At 44.7% G+C, this 21,820-nt stretch overlaps 1 protein-coding gene and 1 pseudogene across 3 annotated transcripts in view; both read right to left on the bottom strand.

Annotated features, from left to right (window-relative positions):
- AK2 (adenylate kinase 2) overlaps positions 1–13,884 on the bottom strand; it is a 31,244-nt gene extending 17,360 nt beyond the window's left edge. For both annotated transcript variants that reach the window (XM_023232201.2, XM_023232200.1), the window contains exons 1-2: positions 13,642–13,884; positions 223–348 (exon numbers count right to left, since the gene is read on the bottom strand). In XM_023232201.2, the coding sequence (XP_023087969.1) occupies positions 223–348; positions 13,642–13,734 (219 nt within the window). In that variant the 5' untranslated portion in view covers positions 13,735–13,884. The remainder of the gene's footprint in view (positions 1–222; positions 349–13,641) is intronic.
- On the bottom strand, positions 4,704–6,023 carry LOC111555824 (annotated as a pseudogene). Its single transcript, XR_002735657.1, has one exon. The product of XR_002735657.1 is annotated as an uncharacterized protein C3orf38 pseudogene (transcript).
- Positions 13,885–21,820: the final 7,936 nt, after the last annotated feature.

The raw sequence follows: 21,820 nt of genomic DNA, 5'->3' as shown, positions 1-21,820 counted from the left end.
CACATAGTTGTCCAAGAGAATTTTGTTTGATGATGGAAAGTTCTGTATCAGTGAAGGCTGGTAAATACTTGAAATATGGCTAGTGCAATTGAGGAATTGATTTTTACATTAATTAAATTTAAATTAATCTAAATAGCCACCTGTGGTTGGTGGCTACCATATTGGACAGTGCAGATCTAGATTCTGAGGAATATCAACACTCATTGATACCACCAAACCTACCAGTTTCCCAGCATCCATAGTTGCCTTCAGCTTTTTTCCTAGCTCTGAGCCAGAAGCCACCATGGCCCTCAGCATGTCCCCAGTAGCCAAATGGCAGACACAGAAGTTTTCAGCCAGTCTGGGTGCCTATGGAGAGGAAGACAAAAACCAAGATTCAGTTACATTACAGGCTGTGGAGTCAGACTACCTAGGTGTGAACTTGGCCCTGCAACTTACTGGCTATGTAAACTTGGGCAAATGTCTACTTCCTTACCTGTAATGGGGATAAAAGCACCTTATGTTACATTCTAACGTACAATGATTATAGGGTTATGGTAAGAATTACATGAAATAATATATGTAAAGCACTTGAAACAGTACAACTAGCACACAGGAAGCAGTCATAAATATTAGCTATTATCACTATTTCCACTCAACACACTAGTGACAAGTAAGTTTCAGTTTCCCCATTATAAATGGGAAGACTTGCCAGGCACAGTGGCTCACGCCTATAACCCCAGCACTTTGGGAGGCTGAAGTGGGCGGATCACAAAGTCAGAAGTTCGAGACCAGCCTGACCAACATGGTGAAACCCCGTCTCTACTAAAAATATACAAATTAGCTGGGTGTGGTGGCGTGTGTCTGGAATTACAGCTACTCAGGAGGCTGGTAGGAGAATTATTTGAATCCGGGAGGCAGAGGTTGCAGTGAGCCGAGATTGCACCACTGCACTCCAGCTCCAGCCTGCCAACAGTGAGACTCCGTCTCAAGGAAAAAAAAAAAAAGAAAAAAAAAAGGCAGGGGGGTTGGCGCTGTGGCTCACGCCTGTAATCTCAGCACTTTGGGAGGCCAAGGCAGGTGGATCACCTGAGGTCGGGAGTTCAAGACCAGACTGGCCAAGATGGTGAAACCCCGTCTCTACTAAAAATACAAAAGTAGCCAGGCGCAGTGGCAGGTGCCTGTAATCCCAGCTACTTGGGAGGCTGAGGCAGGAGAATCGGTTGAACCTGGGCGGCAGAGGTTGCAGTGAGGCAATATTGCGCCACTGCACTCCAGCCTGGGTAACAGAGTGAGACTCCATCTAAAAAAAAGAAAAAGGAAGAATAAAAATAGTACCAACACTTCAAATGGTTGCTGTGAGGTTTAAATGAGATCATGTATATAATGTACTCGGCACATATAATGTACTCAGCACATAACATGTGCTGAATAAACATTTGCAAAGGGATGAATGTGTAACTGCCATGTACTACAGTTACTGGATCAGGGAGGCAACTAGGAGCTGTTTGCCGCCAGGCAGAACTGGGTTTTCCCCCTTCTGTCACTAAGTAGCTGTATTATCTTGGCCACCTCACTTTTCAGTTTCCTTATCTGTTTAAAATGAAGGCAAAAAAGGCTCCATCTCAGAAGGTAGCTGTGAGGATTAGCTGAGATATATACAAAGAGTACTTGGCATATAATAAGCACTTACATACTAGTTTTAGGAGGCATTATAGCATTTTGGTCCAGAGCATAGGCTTGAAGAGCTAAACTGCCTGGTTTTCAGACTCCACGTCCACTAACCATTACGTAAAATTGACTTAAGAAGTCACTTCACCTTTCTAAGTTTCAAATTTCCTCTAAGTAAAATGGAGATGGTAATAGTATCTATATCACTGGGTTGATGAGATTATATAGAATTCAGTATTTGCAGGCCCTGGCACATAGTAAGCACTCAGTGGGCACTGGCTGTTACCATAACCCCTGTCCTAATCCTACATTCATTCATACAGAAAGAAAACATTTACTAATGCCTTTTCCAAGAACCCTGTTAGGAGCCTGGGAAACAGATGAACAAAAGGCATAGACTATGTTCTTAAAGAGCTTATATTTGGTGAACTATATATGAGAATGCAGAATTAGAACAGGGAGAGACCCTAGACAGCTCAACACTGGCTTTGCAGTGGGAAAAAAAGAATGCAGAATTCACAAGGAATAAAATCAGTTCAAGAAGCTCAATCTTAGCTTTTTCGGTTCAATTGTTTTATAAACTAAGTAGGTTTAGATCCTGATTCAAACAAATCAGTTCACTGGGAGTTTTCTTTTCTTTCTTTTCTTTTTTTTTGAGAGTTTCACTCTATCACCCAGGCTGGAGTGCAGTGGCACGATCATGGCTCACTGCAGCCACAAACTCCCTGGGCTCAGGTGATTCTCCTGCCTCAGCCTCCCAGTAGCTGGGATTGCAGGCACATGCCACATGCCTGGCTAATTTTTATATAATTGGGAGTTTTCTTAGGTGCATGCTTAGGTGCACACAATAAAAGGTACATAGATAGAGTTGGTTTCTGATTCACGGACTGATTCAGTTAAAGCAAAGAAATGATTTCGTAGTAAAATGGAATCTAGAGGGAAGGCATTAAAAACTCTGTACTTTGGATCGGGCGTGGTGGCTCATGCCTGTAATCCCAGCACTTTGGGAGGCCAATGCAGGCGGATCACCTGAAGTCAGGAGTTCGAGACTAGCCTGGCCAACATGGTGAAATCCCATCTCTATTAACAATACAAAAATCAGCTGGGCGTCCTGGCATGTGCCTGTAATCCCAGCTACTTGGGAGGCTGAGACAGGAGAACTGCTTGCACCCAGGAGGTGGAGGTTGCAGTGAGCTGAGATCCAGCCTGGGTGAAGAAGCAAGACTATGTCTCAAAAAAACAACAACAAAAAAACCCAAAACAACACCAAAATTCTGTACTTTGCAAAACTAGTGAATGTCAGGAGCCCTGACAATGAAAAACCAGGCTGGCACTGTGGCCATATATCCAGAGAGTGCTTTCTGCCAATCCTTCTCATTGCTGTTGAAATTAACCTGGGTAAACAATTTGGAGGTCAGGCTTGCTCAAGTGGAAAGGCTGCCCAAAACAGGAGACAAGAGCTGTTAGCACAGAACCTGTTCTATTTTTGTCACTCCCAAACTGCAGGACTCTTATGCACTGTTCCAGGTGATTAGATTCTACAGCTGGATGAAAGAACACACACTAATAGGGAAGAAAACTAATTCCTGGCTGGGCACAGTGGCTCATGCCTGTAATCCCAGCACTTTGGGAGGCTGAGGCAGGTGGATCACCTGAGGTCGGGAGTTCAAGACCAGCCTGGCCAAGATGGTGAAACCCCGTCTCTACTAAAAATACAAAAATTAGCCGAGTGTGGTGGTGGGCACTTGTAATCCCAGCTACTCAGGAGGCCGCGGCAGAGAATTGCTTGGACCCATGAGATGGAGGTTGCAGTGAGTTGAGATCATGCCACTGTACTCCAGCCTGGGTGACAGAGCGAGACTCCGTCTCAAAAAAAAAAGAAAAGAAAAGAAAACTAATTCTTTCATTTCCTGCTTGCTGCCTGGGAGTCAGTGTGGTAGGCTGTAAAGAGCATGTATGGGTTTTGAAGTCAGACAGATATTTATACTTGATTCCTAGCTAAGGCACTCAGTAGCTGTGTGATCTTGGGCTCAGTACTTAACTTCTCAGAGTGTCAGTTTCCTCATCAGTTGAATGGGGATAATGACTACTTCACAGGGTTTTTATGAGGATAAATGAAATAAAGTACCAAAAACATCAGACATGCAGTAGGCATTCAATAAATAAAAGGCTCCCTTCCATGGCCCTTCTTTGCATTACTCTTTATTTACAGACTGCAGAAACTTAATGAAATAACTTTATTATAGTGCCCTCACACTTTAAACTTATGCTTTAGAGCAGCCATTCACAGATTCTAAATCACTGGAGGAATGCTGTGAAAATGCAGATTCCGGCCTGGCTCACGCCTGTAATCCTAGCACTCTGGGAGGCTGAAGCAGGCGGATCATCTGAGGTTGGGAGCTCAAGACCAGCATGACCAACATGGAGAAACCCCGTCTCTACTAAAATTAGCCAGGCGTGGTGGCACATTCCTGTAATCCCAGTTACTAGGGAGGCTGAGGCAGAACTGCTTGAACCTGGGAGGCAGAGGTTGTGGTGAGCTGAGATTGAGATCGGGTCATTGCACTCCAGCCTGGGCAACAAAAGTGAAACTCGTCTTAAAAAAAAAAAAAAAAACGCAGACTCTGGTTTAATAGGGTACAGCCTAAGTACCTGCATTTTAAGCAAACTTCCCGGCCTGGATGAGTGGCTAGGCTCTAAACTACACTTTGAAGAGTAGGGGTCTGAAGTTCACACTCAGTCACAGTCTGTTGCTGTGAGTCAAAGACTGTTGCTGAGCCCAAGAAACAGGTTCAGCACCTCTATGAAAACTCTGTGTGGGGTGGAGGACTCTGGGGTAATTGATGGGAATGCTAAAACCACTAGAGAGAAAACATGGTGGGCTGAGTGGTTCTCAAATTTCAGTGTATTATCAATCATCTGGGGCATCTGCTAGGCCCACCTTTGAAGTTTATGATTGAGTGGCTCTCAAGCAGCACCTCAGGTTCTGATGCATATAGTTTATGAAGCCCTGATGTAGTGGCAGAGACTGAGTTTTTTTTTTTTTTTTTTTCAGATCTAAAGTGGGATTTATTTGCATTAAGCTTTCAGAACATTTGCTGCAATTCGGGTAGAAATAGTAAGTATTCACATAATATGTACGTCTGTAGTCCAGAAAGGTATTTCAACTAAAATATGTCAATTTTCACATCTGAAATAATTCAGACATTACTGAGATAGTATTTGGAAGAGTTTCTGTACAGAAGATTTTTTCAGGCTGACAGTACTTAGTGCTTTAGAGGGTCAGGTAAACCCAGTTCTCTTTTGTTCAGCAATGTCTAATTTCCACTACATCAAACTTGGTCCCCAGTTCCACTATCCAAAAACTGCTTTACATTATGTTGTACTTCGCTGGTACCACATAAAGTGATTACATTATAAAAGGCCTCTAGATCACTTTGTTCAAATTTAACAGCTGGTTTCGGTAATGTTCCAGGAGCAAGGGAACTCTCTCCCACAATTTTCAGGTTGATAAATTTGATTTTCCAAGTATTCTCCACAAAAGGGCAGCGGATGAGTCCAAAAATTTGTTCAAAAATGCCCAAACAAGTGTTTCCTCGATGGACAGTCCCAGCAACTCCAACCATAACCAGTCCATGAGGAGAAGATGCACATTTCAATCCATGTGAATCTAGGTTGGGGCTGAGAAAAAGAAATTCTTCTTTTACTAGTGACAGCAAACGAAGGCTCACGATTTCTGCTCCATGGTAGTCCATAACATTTTGTTCTGATGTGCTGTAATAAAACCTAAGCTTCACATCATGCCAGAAGTGCTGTGGCCTCCATTCATCTCGAGGTGGTCCCAGAAAAGGATTCTGAGAATTAAGGAGTCCAAAGAACCAATGACAGAATTCTTCTCCTAGGCGACGAAAATCAACTTTTTCAGCTTTTTTATCTTCTTTCACCTGCTGTTGAAAGAGTTGGATGTCCTCTGTCTTTGTAACTGGCTCTGGCATTTCCTTCAATTTCAGTTGTGGTTGCTTTTGCCAGTAATCTTTTGCATGCTGAATAAGATTGTATTTTTCAGTAGCTGGAGGTATAACAATCCCCTGTGTTGCCAAGTACTTAAATATAACTTCTCGGTGGACTTTTCTACGCCTTAGAAGTTCTTCTGCACTTTGGCTGTACACTAATATCGCACGAACAGCATCTTGGCGGTCTTCAGGCTGCACCAGGCGGTTAGTGACGGTGTCGCATAGGGCCATGATCTCGTCGTTGTCCAGTAGGCCAAGTAGGTTACGGCAGCCCTCCATCTCTGAAGAGCTGAGTCCCGACATCTCCACCCCCAGGGCTAGGGGTAAAGACGACGGCAATAATGTCGCCCCTACGGCCCACTGGGCGAGACTGAGTTTTGTAGTGGTACAGATCTGGGTTAGGAAACGGGCTCTACCGTTTATTCACTGCGTCATCCTGAACAAATTACATTACCTTTCCTAAGGTCTCGTTTTCTTTATCCATAGAACAGAAAACAGTGTCTATCTGCAGAACTGTTGAGGGGATTTAATAAGATTATATATGCAAAAACATCCAGCATAGGCCTGACAATTAGGAAATAAAGGAAAACTATCAGTCCTAGAGATTTGGTTTAATCCCAAATTCACCTGTCTTCTCACCTTGCAACCATCATCTTTTTCTTAGGTTTTTTTTAGAAATGAGGTCTTGTTATATTGCCCAGGGTAGAGCACAGTGGCTTCACAAGTGTTAGCCCACTACACATCAGCATGGGATTTTTGGCCTGCTCTTTTTCTGACCTGGGCCAATTCACCTCTCCTTAGGCAACCTAGTGGTCTCCTGCTCCTGGGAGGTCAACATATTGATGGTGAATTTTTTTTTTTTTTGAGATAGGGTCTCACTCTATTGCCTATTGCCCAGGCTAGAGTGCAGTGGCATGTTCATAGTTCACTGTGGCCTCAAACTCCTGGACTCAAGCAATTTTCCTGCTTTAGTCTCCCAGGTAGCTGGGACTACAGGCATGCAGTCCCATGCCCGGCTAATTACTGTATTTTTTGTAGAGATGGGGTTTCGTCATGTTGTCCAGGCTGGTCTCCAACTCCTGAGCTCAAGCGAGCTGCCTGCCTCAGCCTCCCAAAGTGCTGGAATTATAGGCGCAAGCCACCGTACCCGGCCTGATGCTGAATTTAGTGCAGATACCTGATCAGCATAGCACACTACAGCCCCAAACTCCTGTGCCCAAGCAATCCTCCCACCACAGCTTCTGGAGTAGTTGGGACTATAGGCGCATACCACTGTGCCTGGCACAATCACCTTTGTGCCTCCAGTCTTTGTCACTCCTGCTGTCAATGTTCCCACATAGGCAGCTAGAATCGGAGGATGAACGGCAGACCTTCAGCAAACTGTAGTTCTTGTTCTATCCCTGAACTAACCCAACATTCATCAAAGTCACTCATCTGGTATCTTAAAACATTGTTGGATATGCTAACCTACCCCCCAACACATACACATTCCAAAACCTTCAACATTTCTGTGATACAATAGGGGAAGAGCCCAAATATCTTAGCCTGGCACTCAGCTGTCCTCCACAATCAACTTCTAAAACCTGCCAAGCCCTCCCAACTTACTTCCACAAGTGCCCTGTGTTTACGTAATGCACCACTGCAGACAAACTGCTCTTATGCATGGTTCCCAAATACATAGCATAAATGCCTCTCCAAGGACCTCAACTCAAGCTCCTCATTCCACAGGAATGCCCTCTCTGCTCCAATATTGGTCTAAGCCTTTTCTGTAGTACACTTCTGAGTACATTTCTCCCATCGAAAGCCTAACTGGGCTGGAAGCAGTGGCTCACGTCTGTAATCCCAGCACTCTGGGAGGATTATTTGAGGCCAAAAGTTTGAGACCAGTCCAGGCAACACAGTCATACCCCATTTCTACAATTTTCTTTTTAATTAGCTGGGCATGGTGGCAGGTACTTGTAGTCCAGCTACTTAGGAGGCTGAGGTCGGAGGACCGTTTGAGCCCAGGAGTTCGAGGCTTCAATGAACTATGACCGTGCCATTGCACTCCAGCCGGAGTGACAGAGTGAGACCCTGTCTCTTAAAACAAAAACACCTCCCCAACTACCCCTTCTCCCGCTGAGGAATCTTATTAACATTAGCTAACTTTCAGCATCTGCATGCCAAGCAATTTTCCATGCACTGTTTTACAGTACTTAGTATGCATAATACATAACAAACCCATGAGGTAGAAACTATTTTTAACTGCATTTTACAGATGAAATTCAGGGACTAAGTTGCCCAAGATCACAGAGCTAGTAAAAGAACTGGCAACAGGCCAGATCACCAAGCCCTAGCTCTTAGCCATGACACTATAAGGCTTTAAGACAAACAACCCACAGAGCCTTAGTGGCTATCCTCCTGGAAGGAAGCATAAGGAGGACTTCAAAGTGCTGGCAATATTCTGTTTCTTGATAATGGGTGTAAGCTACACAAATATGTTCACATTGTAAAATAAATCAAGCTGTTCACTTACGATATTTGCACCTTTTTCTAGGTATCTTATAGCTTAAGTTTTTTGTTTTTTTTTTTAATCCCAGAAACCTGTGTTTGCATTTTAGCTGTCTCTTAACTTATTGGAGAAATCATTACCAGCCTCACTGGGTGAATAGGAGGATGAACGGGAGACCTTCAGCAAATTGTAGTTCTTGTTCTATTCCTGAACTAACCCAACATTCATCAAAGTCACTCATCTGATGCTTCCCACCTGGCACCCTGCACTTGTATGTATTTTTCCATTCATATTCGTTTCTGCCTCTGCATCTAGATTACACAGCAACAATGTAAAATAATGACTACACAAGAGTCAGATAGACATGAGTTCAAATCCTACCTTTGCTACTTTCTACATGTGTGTCCTGGGGCAAGATACAGCCTCTGAGCCTCAGTTTCTCTGTCAGTAAAAAGGATCTCTCTCCTAGTGTTATAGGATTAAATGAGATGATGCATGTAGAATCTTTAGCTTGGGGGCCTGTCACATAACTGAACAATGGGTGACTATGTTGAAATTATTACACCCTCCTGACGTGCATAGGGTAGGAGAAAAATCTAACCTGGGGCAGTAGATAGCAGCAGAAAGAGCAGGAGCTTTGGAGTGATTCAGATGCAAGCTCTGTAAATTACTTGCTATGTAGCCTAGAGAACAAGCCATTCAAACTTCAGTTTCTCCAACTGTAAAAGGGGAAATAAGATGTGGGTCTCAGAGTTGTTGCGAGTATCACTGCAATGACATAACGGATGCGTCTGACCCATAAGATTGCCTAAGCGTGCCTGGCCTCGAAGAATTGGGCATAAGTATGACACATGGAAGAAATGAGGAGGTGCTGGCAAAAAAAAAAAAAAAAAAACCAAGAAACATACCTTTGGTTTTGACCACACCGAAGGAACATCCAACCCCAAAAGGGAGGCAAGGAAATAAAGTTATTTAAATAAAACAACAAACCCAGGTATTATAGATGTTTTAAAACATTACATTAATGCATAAGCGGGTAATTTTGAAATATTTAACCACTTTAGTTAAAAGTGAGGAGTTTTAAAAGTAAACTATTTCAGCCATGCAACATAAAGCATATAAAATACTGAGTTACGCAGGTATAACAAAGTATAGCAAGAAGAAAACAAACATTACTGAGCAGGCACTAGGCACTAACCCCAGGTTAGGGATTTTTCATGTAAGATTGCAAACATCTGCCAATGGGAGCCAAGCAGGCAATGCAACTGTATGAAGTGAGTCAAATGTAAGCAACAGGCAGTGAAGAGGACCGTGCAGGGGACAGGAAGACACACAGACCATCCAAAGCAGCAGTGCCACACAACTGCAAGTGACTGCTGCCACACTGGAATGGAGGCATCACTGCCAGGTCTTCTGGTTTCTCAAGAGAAACTGGAGCTCTGGATTTTTAAGAGAAATTGCATAACTGAAAACGCTCTGTGGTCAACTTACTATTTTGAAAGCTGACAAAGAGAATAAATCAAGCATTTATCCTGACTTTTCTATACCAACCACATCACAGGGTAACCAAACAGTAGATGAGGGGAAGTTTCTGTTTATAGAAATATTTCAGCTAATAAATGATGAGGGAACAATAAAATTAGAATACCATCATTTCACCATCCATAATGAATTACTGAACCTAGACACTGAACAGCATGACTATAAACACCACAGAGACAAGCAAATACCATGTGCCTCCTCAGGGAGAGCACAGCACCCACCACCTGTGAAGTAGTTGGGCCAAAAAATTGAACCTGAATTGAATTAAGTATATAGTAATTAAGTATAAACCACCAATTTACAGGAAATAGAGAGGGCAGAGGAAGATGTTAAGTACACCAGAGAAATACAACTGAAAATTTCCAGACAGTGGTATAATACACCCAGGAAAAATAATCCCATTTCTTTGGCAAAACCATAAGAAAAAAGAGAGAAGGGGAACTTATAAATTAAAAGAAAGGATGGGCACAGTGGCACATGCCTGTAGTCTCCGCTACTTGGGTGGCTGAGGGAGGAGCCCAGTAGTTCATGACCAGTCTGAGCAACATGACAGGACCACCATCTTTAAAACACTAGAAAAGTTAGCCAGGCATGGTGGCATGCACCTATAATCCCAGCTATTCAGGAAGCTGAGGTGGGAGGATTGAGGCTGCCATGAGCTATGATTGGGCCACTATACTCCAGCTTGGGCAACTGAGCAAGACCTTGTCTGTAAAAAAACAAACAAACAAAAGAAACGTAAAATTATCACATTGGTAACACAAAAGAAAATTTGAATAAAAATTGTTAATTTTTTAAAGGATATTATGCTTATGTTTTAAAAAATTATCTTTTAGCAATACATACTAAAATGTTTACAAATGAAATGTTATGATGCCTGGGAGGTGCTTTATAATAATTTGTGAAGGGAGAATGGCTGGAGAAGCAATGACCACCAGTTAATGGTTGGGGCTGGGTAAGGGCTCATTATACCATTCTGTCTTCTTTTGTGTATTCAACATTCTTCATAATAAAAAGTTAAGGTGTATGGAATGTGTCTGCAGGCTACATATTATTGTAGGCTACCATTTGCAACCTCTGATTTATGATCTTTTTTTTTGAGTCAAGGTCTTACTCTGTTGCCCAGGCTGGAGCACAGTGGTGAGATCTCAGCTCACTACAACCTCTGCCTCCAAGGCTCAAGTGATCCTCCCACCTCAGCCTCCTGAATATCTGGGACTACAGGCATGCACTACCATGCCTAGCTAATTTTTGCATTTTTTTGTAGAGATGGGGTTTCGCCACGTTGCCCAGGCTTGAACTTTTTTTTAAACTCCACAAAAATACATACAACCACCAATATTCCTATTGTTCCAACTCTGGAAAGTGTACAGAGGTTAAATGACTTGTGTAAATCTTATCCTTTCAACTCCCAGCTCTAATCACATCTCCTCTATTTCTAAAAAGCCTTCTCTGACCAACTCTCACCATCATGCACCCTTATCAATCAACTCATTAATATAATGTTCTTCTAAACTTCCTGATAAATCATGTCTTACACTGAAATACATCCAAGTTGAAGGAGGGGAGGGGAGATGTGTTACTAAGATAAAAGGGAGTCAAAATTTACTGAGTACTTACTATATAACAGGTTGTCATCTAGGTTGTGGGTGCTTGATACACACACACACACACACACACACACACACACACATATATATATCATAATCTTCCAGTATCGTTGTGAATGTTTAGTTGATGAGGGCAAGAACTTTATCAGTCTTGCCCAATGCTTTATCTCCAATGTTAGGTGCTCATGAAATGTTGAATGAGCAAGGTAGGTATTATCCCCATTTTTCAGGTAAGAACACTGAGGCTCAGAAGTTACATAGCTTGCTAGATTATAAAACCCTTGTACCAGTACTATACTAGGACAGGTTGTTCATTCCATAATTACTGAAATTATTAACTTCAATATGAGTTAAGGAAAAAAAATCTCAGGGCACAGTGGCTTGTGCCTATAATCCCTGCACTTTGGGAGGCCAAGGCAGAAAGATCACTTGTGTCCAGGAGTTCAAGACCAGCCTGGGCAACATAGCAAGACCCTGTCTCTATAAAAAATTGTTTAAAAATTAGCTGGGCGTGGTGGCATGTGCCTGTAGTCCCAGCTACCTGGGAGGCTGAGGTGGGAGGATCGCTTGGGCTCACACCACTGCAATCCAACGTGGACAACAGAGGGAGACCCTGTCTCAAAAGAAAAGAAAAGAAAAGAAAAAAGAAAAGAAAAGAAAAACAACGAAGCATTTGAGCTACTCTGATTATATTTGATCACTCACAGCAAAAGTCTGCAGAGTCTAAGATTAAACATCCTGAAGCTGCAGATTACCCAATAAATGAGTGTGGCAGCAACAGGAAAGAGATGTCAACAATGCTGAGGATAAAGGATTAAGGGATCAGGTACAGGTAAGCTCCAAAGAAGAATCATCTCAGTCTGTGGAGAGAAAAGAAAATTTGTCTTTTCTGACCTAGTGCCCAGGTCACAGGAATGAATGAAGTGTTCCAGAACTTCTTTCCTTAACACCCACATTAATCTGTGACATTCATCCGTTTCCACTAATCCAAGAGACAAGTAATGTGCCACAGGGGGTACCAAGAATGAGTAAGATGGTCTGTTTGCCAAGATTTTTTAAACTTGGCAAGTGCTAGGAGGAGAAAAGCGGGCATAGGGCAGTCCCCAGATTCCCTTTCATTTGGGAGCTGACTTCCCTCTTTAGAGCCTAACAACAGGCAAGAGACAGAGGCTTAGGGCCCCAGGGGCAATGCCAGACCCCAAGCAAGAAGGGAACATCCATAATCCAACCTATGGGCTTCCAAATCCTAAATGAGATCATCAATCTCAACCCTAACCTATGGCCCCATCATGTCCCAGATCTAGAAGGGGCCCAGATGCCAAGTGATGCCCCTGTGCCTGCTAGGGCAGACAGTAACTTCAGACTCTAACTCCATGGCTCCTGAGGTCTCAGGCTCATGAAACTCATTTCACTAACTTGAGAAAGCTACCTGACCTTTCTGGGCCTGTTTTTTAACCTGTTGATTGATAAAGTTAAAATTTCAAGTTCCCTATAAACAACAACAAAATTTTTTTAAAAAGGAAAAAAAAATTAAAAACCAAAGGGAAGGAAGATATAAACAAAAATAATAAAATAAAAAATAAAAAAAATTCAAGTTCCTTCTCATCTAAAATCATTTGAGTCATCCCAAACTGCTTAGCCTCAGTAGCCTCAGGTCCTAACTCCAAGCCAGGTCCCAGGAGCACTCCCACCCTTATTGTGGACACTACTCAAAGTGCGACTCATGGCTCTCCAGGCTATAAACCAGTTCCACACACTAACCTACAACTTTCAAACAGGGAGAGCCTTAGGAAAGTTTCCTCCCATCTCAATTCAACTGGCTCACACAGCACATGTCAGCTCTCCGCTCCACGTGTTGGAGATGCTCCTCCTTCCCTCCCCCTAAGTCATAAATCATTATCAAAATCTCCCGACCTCCAGTGCCTGGAATGTAACCCTGATTCTGGACAATTCACCTCCAACTCGCAGAGAACCTGGGCCATAAAGCTAATTGCCTCCATTCAGCCTGTAATCTAGATGCCTCGGCCCAGGGCTCACTCTACCCCTCAAACCTTTCCAGTCTCCAGCCCCTTAGTGGAACTAATTGGCCCTTAGATTCCCTAACACAACACTTCAACACTGAATCCCTCGACCACTCCAATCCTAACTCAGACTGCCCCGACCTCCAATTTGGACCCTCCCCGAAATGCCTCACCAGAACCGAGACCCCGGCCAGCGTTCCCCGCAGGCCTCAGTGCCCGGCCCGCTCCGGGCAGGTCCAGGGCTTCTGGATCTCCGGCCGCCTTGACCTTGGAGTTGGGCAGGCTCCGCCGCCAAGCCCAGTCCTGCCGCTCACCTGGGTGCCTTTACCGGCCCCGGGAGGCCCCAGCAGCACGGCCCGGATGCCTTTAGGATACTCGGGTTCTGCCGCTGGCACGCTGGGAGCCATGTCCGCCGAAGTCTCACTGCTACCAGCTCGCACACCTCACAAGTCCAGTGCTTCCCAGGCCAACGCACGCACGCCACGCACGTCCCACTCGCCGCTCACACTGGCCCATCGCCGCGTCCGTCAGCCCGTTCCACCCGCCCCTGGGCACGACGGACACTTCACCTTACCAACTGCACGGCGATACTGAGGAAGTTTGCTTTTGATTGGACAGAATTTGTGCGTGTTAAGGAAGGGGCGGGCCAGCATGGACTGAGGGCGGCGGGTGTGCGGGGTGGGCGGGAAAACGCGAAGGAGGACAGGAGGTCTGGCGGAAAGGTATAGTTCGTCGTTTGACGGTTGATGACACCAGCAACTCCATTGAAATCCTATTAAATTGCGCGTGGGAGTTTAAATGGGTAAAATTACTCTTAGAAGACAAATTGGCAATATGTTTCAAATACTCTTTGGTCCGGCAATTCCACTTCCACGAATTCAATGGATAAAATCAAGGATACGAGTAAAAGATTCGTGTAACAAAGATGTTAATTGCAACACTTAGCCCAAAAGCCCGAGACAAACCATAAAATAAAGGCAATTAAATAAATTACAACACATTTGTATCCTGGAATACCCCTGTTGTATAAGATAATTTTACCATGCAGGAAAATGTTCGCCAAGCAAGTTACAAAATTGCAGTTACAACAAAATCCCAATTTTGGCCGGACGCGGTGGCTCACGCCTATAATCCCAGCACTTTGGGAGACCGAGGCGAGCGGATCATCTGAGGTCAGAAGTTTGAGACCACCCTGACCAACATGATGAAACCCCATTTCTACTAAAAGTACAAAATTACCTGGAAGTGGTGGTGCATGCCTGTAATCCCAGCTACTTGGGAGACTGAGGCAGGAGAGCTGCTTGAACCCGGGAAGCGGAGGTTGCAGTGACCCGAGATTGAACCATTGCACTCCACCCTGGGCAACAAGAGTGAAACTCCGTCCCTTCTCAAAAAAAAAAAAAAAAAAATCCCTATTTTGTTTGTTACAAATGGAAACAGTTGTGTAGTGTGATTAGAGGAGTACCTCTGCTTTGTACATTTTAACATATTTTTTAAAGTTCTATAGTACATTCTTAATAAGTTTAAAATAAGTTTTACCTTTATAATAAGAAAAACGTTAACTTTTTAACGTCAGGAAAAGATAGTTTTTCTCAAAAACGATGACCCTCTTGGATATGGAAATAATTTCTACAGCTTTTTGGTGTGTGAAAGTTTCATCCAGCCCCAAGGGCCTCTTTGAACCTTTAGTTAAGAGTGTGTAATGAAACCATTATGCTTCCCCACAGGCTCCTAGCAACTCATTTTCTACATCTTAGTGATGAATTTGCTATCCCTTCAGCTGTGGTCTCTCTCTTTTTTTTTTTTTTTTTTTTGAGTCGGAGCCTCGCTCTGTCGCCCAGGCTGGAGCTCAGTGGCACGATCTCGGCTCACTGCAAGCTCCGCCTCCCGGGTTCACGCCATTCTCCTGCCTCAGCCTTCTGAGTAGCTGGGACTACAGGTGCCCGCCACCACGCCTGGCTAATTTTTTTTGTATTTTTAGTAGAGACGGGGTTTCACCGTGTTAGTCAGGATGGTCTCGATTCTTCTAAGGAAGAAATTTTACCGGCTTCTTCACCAGACACTCCCTTCAAGGCAAGTTAACCTAATTCCTGGAGAGTTAACAGACCAAGGCATGCCCGCTAGGGAACTTTCACCTTGGAACTTCTACCCCCTGGAGGATTGCTTCGAACTCACACCCACCGAGAGGGCATGTTGAAAGCATGTCCACTTGCCACTTTCATAACTTACTTCTGCCCAGGAAGGCAGTAACTCAACTGCCCAGTAGATAAGCCACCAGAGATAACGGAGACCCCCTCCCCCGCTCACTTCCTCCCACCACCTTATGAAAGGCCTGCTTTCCGCTGCAAAAGGAAAGTGGTACATTTAAGGCAGGATGCTTTGTGCCCGTTCCCCAAGCTAACTTCAAAATAAATTCATCTTTTTGTCCCAGACCTTGCTCTTTTTAATTGGACTCTGAATGTTGTGCGCAAATAACCTGCTTTTCAGTTACAAAATGATGGTAGCCTCTAAAGTCAGAAAAGGCAAGGAAATGGGTTTTCCCCCAGAGTCTCCAAAGGAACATGACCCTGAAAATATTTTGATTTTAGCCCCATACTACCTATTTTGAATTTCTGACCTCCAAAATTTTAAGGTAGTAAATTTCCGTTTTTATAGACCACCAAGTTTGCCGTAATTGGAAACTAGCAGCCATAGGAAACTAGTACATATTCTTTGGATACAAGCAATAGAAACAGACTCTAGCTACATCAAGCAACACCAAAATTCCCTGAGAGGATTCAGTTGTACAACCACAGGCCTTGGAAGTGATAGGAGCCAGGGCTGCGTTGGGTAACCTAGATACAAGGACTATGTAGGCCAGGTGTGGTGGCTCACGCCTGTAATCCCAGCACTTTCTGAGTCATGAATGATGGTGACGCCGAACAACCACAGATTTTCCAGATGGGTATCTAAGTGACACTTTTTTTTTCTTTTTGAGACGGAGTCTTGCTCTGTCGCCCAGGCTGGAGTGCAGTGGCCGGATCTCAGCTCACTGCAAACTCTGCCTCCCGGGTCCACGCCATTCTCCTGCCTCAACCTCCCGAGTAGCTGGGACTACAGGCGCCCGCCACCTCGCCCGGCTAGTTTTTTTTGTATTTTTTTAGTAGAGACGGGGTTTCACCGTGTTAGCCAGGATGGTCTCGATCTCCTGACCTCGTGATCCGCCCGTCTCGGCCTCCCAAAGTGCTGGGATTACAGGCTTGAGCCACTGCGCCTGGCCCTAAGTGACACTTTTGTTTTCCCATGATTCAGTATATACAAACTTGGTTTTGTGCACAGAATTATTAAAAATATTGTATAAAATTACCTTCAGGTTATGTGTATAAGGTCTATGTAAAACATAAATGCATTTATATTTAGACTTGGGTCCCATCCCCAAGATATCTCATTAAGTATGTGCAAATATTCCAAAATCTGAAAATGATCCAAAATCTGAAATACTGCTGGTCCCAAGCATTTTGCATTAGGGATACTCAACCTGTATCTCATTAGTGAGTATGGGGAGAATAAACTGAGCACAACTCAGCTCTTCCTCCTTTTTTCTCTTTCAAATGTGCCTGCCCTTAAGCAGCACGATTCCTCCATGTTCTATTAATACATTTCCCACAGTCTAGCCCTCACAGAGAGGACTGTGATTGGTCAGGCACAGTGGCTCATGCCTGTAATCCCAGCACTTTGGGAGACTGAGGTGGGTGAATCATTTGAGGTCAGGAGTTCAGCCTAGCCAACATGGTGAAACCCCATCTCTACTAAAAATACAAAAATTAGCTGGGTGTGGTGGCAGGCACCTGCAGTTCCAGCTACTTGAGAAGCTGAGGCAGCAGAATCTCTTGAACCAGGTCAGGAGTTCAAGACCAGCCTGGCCAGCATGGTGAACCCCTGTCTCTACTAAAAATACAAAAAATTAGCTGGGCATGGTGATGGGCACCTATAATTCCAGCTGTTTGGGAGGCTGAGGCAGGAGAATCATTTGAACTCGGGAGGCGGAGGTTGCAGTGAGCTGAGATTGTGCCATTACACTCCAGCCTAACAGTGAAACTCTGCCTAGAAAAAAAAGAAAAAGAAAAAAAAAAAAAGAAAGAAAAGAGGACTGTGACGATTTTCTAGCACTGCCTGGGACCAGGTAGAAAAGTTTAACTTGGGGGTCCAGATTTCATAACCCCACTTTTATCTCAGTAAATGCATGTGTCAAGCAGCTTTGTCAGTAAAAAGGGTGATATTCTGATCTCCCTCTGCCTTACTTCTGTGGTTATTCCCTCAGTTGGGTCTAAACATGGGTGAGACCATCCCAAAACCCAACAAATAATTTCTTATGGATGCTATGATTTGAATGACTCGGTTCTAACTAATTTCTGTGTCTGTGTCATTCTGCTCAAGACTTTAATTTCTGGCTTGGCTTGGATCTCCTGTTCATCCCTTGGCAATGGTGGAGAGGACCTTAATTGACAGTTCCCTCCAGACTACAGAGAATGGAAGAAGTAGTTTCCCAGAAGCAAATCGTGGTGATTTCCAAAATAAGAGGAAAGAGATACTGAGCAGGCAGAAACAACAGGTGTCCTCTGCAGGGAACTATTGCAAAGGCCCAGGAGAAAGACAATGAAGGCCTAGACTGTGGAGGTAGAATTAATGGGACTTGACACCAGACCAGATGGGGATAAGAATGACTGAGTCGGGGGGGCCAAGTGACTTGGGGGGATGATGGTGCCATTAGTATTCATCTCATTCATTCATTAGCCGATTCATTCAACGTACATTTAATGAGCATTTATTATGTGTCTAGTATTGTGCTAGATGTTAAGGCTCCAATGGTGAATAATAAGGGAAGGGTCAGTCTAGGCGCAGTGGCTCATGCCCGTAATCTCCACACTTTGGGAGGCCAAGGTGGGAGAATTGCTTGAGGCCAGGAATTTGAGATCAGCCTGGGCAACATGGCCTGAGCTTGAGCAGTGGGATATCCTGCCTGGGACTTTGACCCTAAGGGACAGAAAAGAAGGGGCAGGGCTGTTCTTGGTGGGGAGGTGAGAGTCCAGCAGCAGTGGGTGGACAAGTCTGTACTTGGTGGGGAGGTGAGAGTCCAACAGTGGGTGGACAATTGGATAGCCATGGCTGCTATCCAAGTAGTCTTTTCCTGTGCCATGTCTTTGGCTGTGTTCTTAGCTTAACTGCTTTTGGTTTCTACTCATGTTTGAAATTTGTGAGAACTCCAGAAAAATTTTTAAAAATTAGCCTGGCATGATGGTATGCACCTTTGGTTCTAGCTAATAGAGCAGGAGTATCACCATCTTGGACAAACACTGTCATTTTAAAATTCACCTTAATCAAAAACCGCCTAAATCCAAAGGGCATCAGCCTAATGGGTTAGGTCAGAATGACCATAAACCACAAATAACATCTCCAACCAGAAACATTCCAAACTCCTCCTCAACCAAAGACATGCTAGCCCCGAAATAACCCCCTTCCACCTGGGAAGATGCCAGCCCTGAGATAACCCCACACCTGCTGAAAAGATGTCAGCCCCAAGATAACCTCCCCTCTGCCCAGAACATTCCAATCCCGCCATAAACTTCTCCCCCACACATAAACATTCCAAGCTTGTAATAAGCCCCCTCACTCTAAAACCGATATATACTCTTAGTCTATAAGAGAAAGCACTCCTGACTGAAATTGGCCAGAAGCTCAGGATTTTTCTCTAAAACAAGCTTGTCTTTAAGGGGTTAAGTCATGTTTCATGTTTCTTTCCTCTTTCTTTCTTTCTTTTTTTTTTTTTTTGAGACGGAGTCTTGCTCTGTTGCCCAGGCTGGAGTGCAGTGGCCGGATCTCAGCTCACTGCAAGCTCCGCCTCCCGGGTTTACGCCATCCTCCTGCCTCAGCCTCCCGAATAACTGGGACTACAGGTGCCCGCCACCTCGCCTGGCTAGTTTTTTGTATTTTTTAGTAGAGACGGGGTTTCACTGTGTTAGCCAGGATGGTCTCGATCTCCTGACCTCGTGATCTGCCCGTCTCGGCCTCCCAAAGTGCTGGGATTACAGGCTTGAGCCACTGCGCCTGGCCTCTTTTCTCTTTCTTAACTCTTACACTAGCTACTTGGGAGGCTGAAGTATGGGAATCACTTGCGGCAGGAGGTTGAGGCTGCAGTAAACTATAATTAGGCCACTGCACTCCAGCCCAGGTGACAGAGCAAGACCCTGTCTCTAAAAGCAAGACAAAAGCAAGATTTCCACCTTTAGAAAACTCTCCACTTTGGGCTGGGCGTGGTGGTTCACACCTGTAATCCCAGCACTTCGGGAGGCCGAGGCGGGCGCATCACCTGAGGTCAGGAGTTTGAGACCAGCGTGGCCAACATGGTGAAACCCTGTCTCTACTAAAAATACCAAAATTAGCCAGGTGTGGTGGCACATGCCTGTAATCCCAGCTACTGAGGAGGCTGAGGCAGGAGAATCGCTTGAACCTGGGAGGCAGAGGTTGTAGTGAGCTGAGATTGCACCACTGCACTCTAGACTGGGTGACAGAGCGAGACACCATCTCACGAAAAAAAGAAAAAGAAAAAGAAAACTCTCCACTTCTACAGAACTTGCAGTCAAGGGGGGAAAAAAATAAGACATTGATGGAGGCTGTGCTGGGAAAGGTACAGGCTTCAGTAATAATACAATAGAGGAGCCCCTAGCTCAGATTTGAGGGGAAATGGTGTGAAAGTGAGATGAAACCTTAAGAACAAGGAGGATTTGCTTAGAGAAGAGAGGGAAGAAGGGTATTCTAGACAAAGGGAATGGCATGTGCAAAGGTCTGGAGTCAAGAAAGATTAGGACAAGAGGCTGGGCGTGGTGGCTCACGCCTGTAATCTCAACACTTTGGGAGACCGAGGTGGGCAGATCACCGGAGGTCAGGAGTTCAGGACCAGCCTGGCCAACACGGTGAAACCCCATCTCTACTAAAAATACAAAAATTAGCCACGTATGGTGGTGGGCATCTGTAATCCCAGCTACTCGGGAGGCTGAGGCATGAGAATCACTTGAACCTGGGAGGCGGAGGTTGCAGTGAGCCGAGATCGCGCCACTGCACTCCAGCCTGAGGGATAGAGCAAGACCCTGTCTCCGGAGGGAAAAAAAAGAAGAAAGATTATAGAAAGTTGAGGGGAACTGTGATATTCAGCAGAGGAACACCCCTCTTGTGTTGTGGAAACCCTTTACTGCAAGGAACTTGGGGAAAAACAGAGCCACCCTGAAGAAGCTGAAAGGGCAGACTCTTGCCTGCCTTCTTGGCAACAGGGGAGTTAGCACGTGACCAGGCTTGGCCAGTGGGATGTCCTACCCAGGACTTTGACTCTTGAGGGAGAGAGAGGAAGGGACAGGACCTGTTCTTGGTGGGGAGGTGAGAGTCCAGCCACAGTGGGGGGACCATGGACAGTGGTGACTGTCCAGGTAGGCTTTTACTGTGCCGTGTCTTTGGCTGTGTTCTTAGCCTAATTACTTTTGGTTCCTACTCATGTTTGGAATTGGTGAGAACCTCACAATATTCAATAAATTCCTTCACTGCTTAGGTTTGCCACCAAGACTTCTGTTTGGTACAGAGTTGAAAGAGGGTCAGTCTGGCTGGAGTTACAACTCAAGAGGGTAAGGAAAGAAAAAAGGGGGAGAGGAGATAGGGTCCTATAGGAAATTATCTTGGGGGCTTTTGTGGGAGGCTTTGCTTTCCAGGAAAAAGGGATGCACAAGAAGAAAAACCCCCTTCCTGCCTGGCTCAGGGATAATGCAGCACTTAAAATGTAACAGCTATCTTGGGAGCAGGAGGGGAGAGCTGCGAGACTCAGAGGAAAGCTGACCTAGGGTCTGACATCACTGAGCTGCTGAATTAAGCAACTCAGATGTCACCTTCTTCCACACTTCTTGTGATGAGAGATGAACCCCTAATGTTCAAGCCGCATCGATGTCGGTATTCTGATACCCACTGCCCAAAGCACCTTATGTGACACTGCAAGTCACTTAACTCTGCTAGGCCTCAATTTCTCTTCGCAAAATCAGGATGCCAATACCCACTGCACAGGATCACTGTGAGTATCAGATTAGATAACAGATGTAAAGTACTTAGCACGGTGCCCTACTCATGGTAAGCACTCAGTAAATGTTAACTATTACTACCTGTGTCAAAGACATAGAGGCGATGAGTTTGTTTTGTGGGAGGGTAGAGAGAAGAGAATGATGACTAAAAGCTGGGAAGCCAATACTTGAGGGGAAAGAAGTCAGAGAATGACTAGAGACTAAAGAAGAAAACCTGAAATTTCATTCTACCCACCACATCCTTTTTTTTTTTTTTTTTTTCGACATGGAGTCTCACTCTGTTGTCCAGGCTGGAGTGCAGTGGTGCCACCTCGGCTCACTGTAACCTCTGCCTCCCAGGTTCAAGCAGTTCTCCTGACTCAGCCCCCGGAATAGCAGGGATTACAGGCACCTGCTAATA

The sequence above is a fragment of the Piliocolobus tephrosceles genome, chromosome 1 (genome assembly GCF_002776525.5).
Source record: "Piliocolobus tephrosceles isolate RC106 chromosome 1, ASM277652v3, whole genome shotgun sequence".
Taxonomy (NCBI): Eukaryota; Metazoa; Chordata; class Mammalia; order Primates; family Cercopithecidae; genus Piliocolobus; species Piliocolobus tephrosceles.
This window is presented reverse-complemented; position numbering and strand designations above follow the sequence as displayed.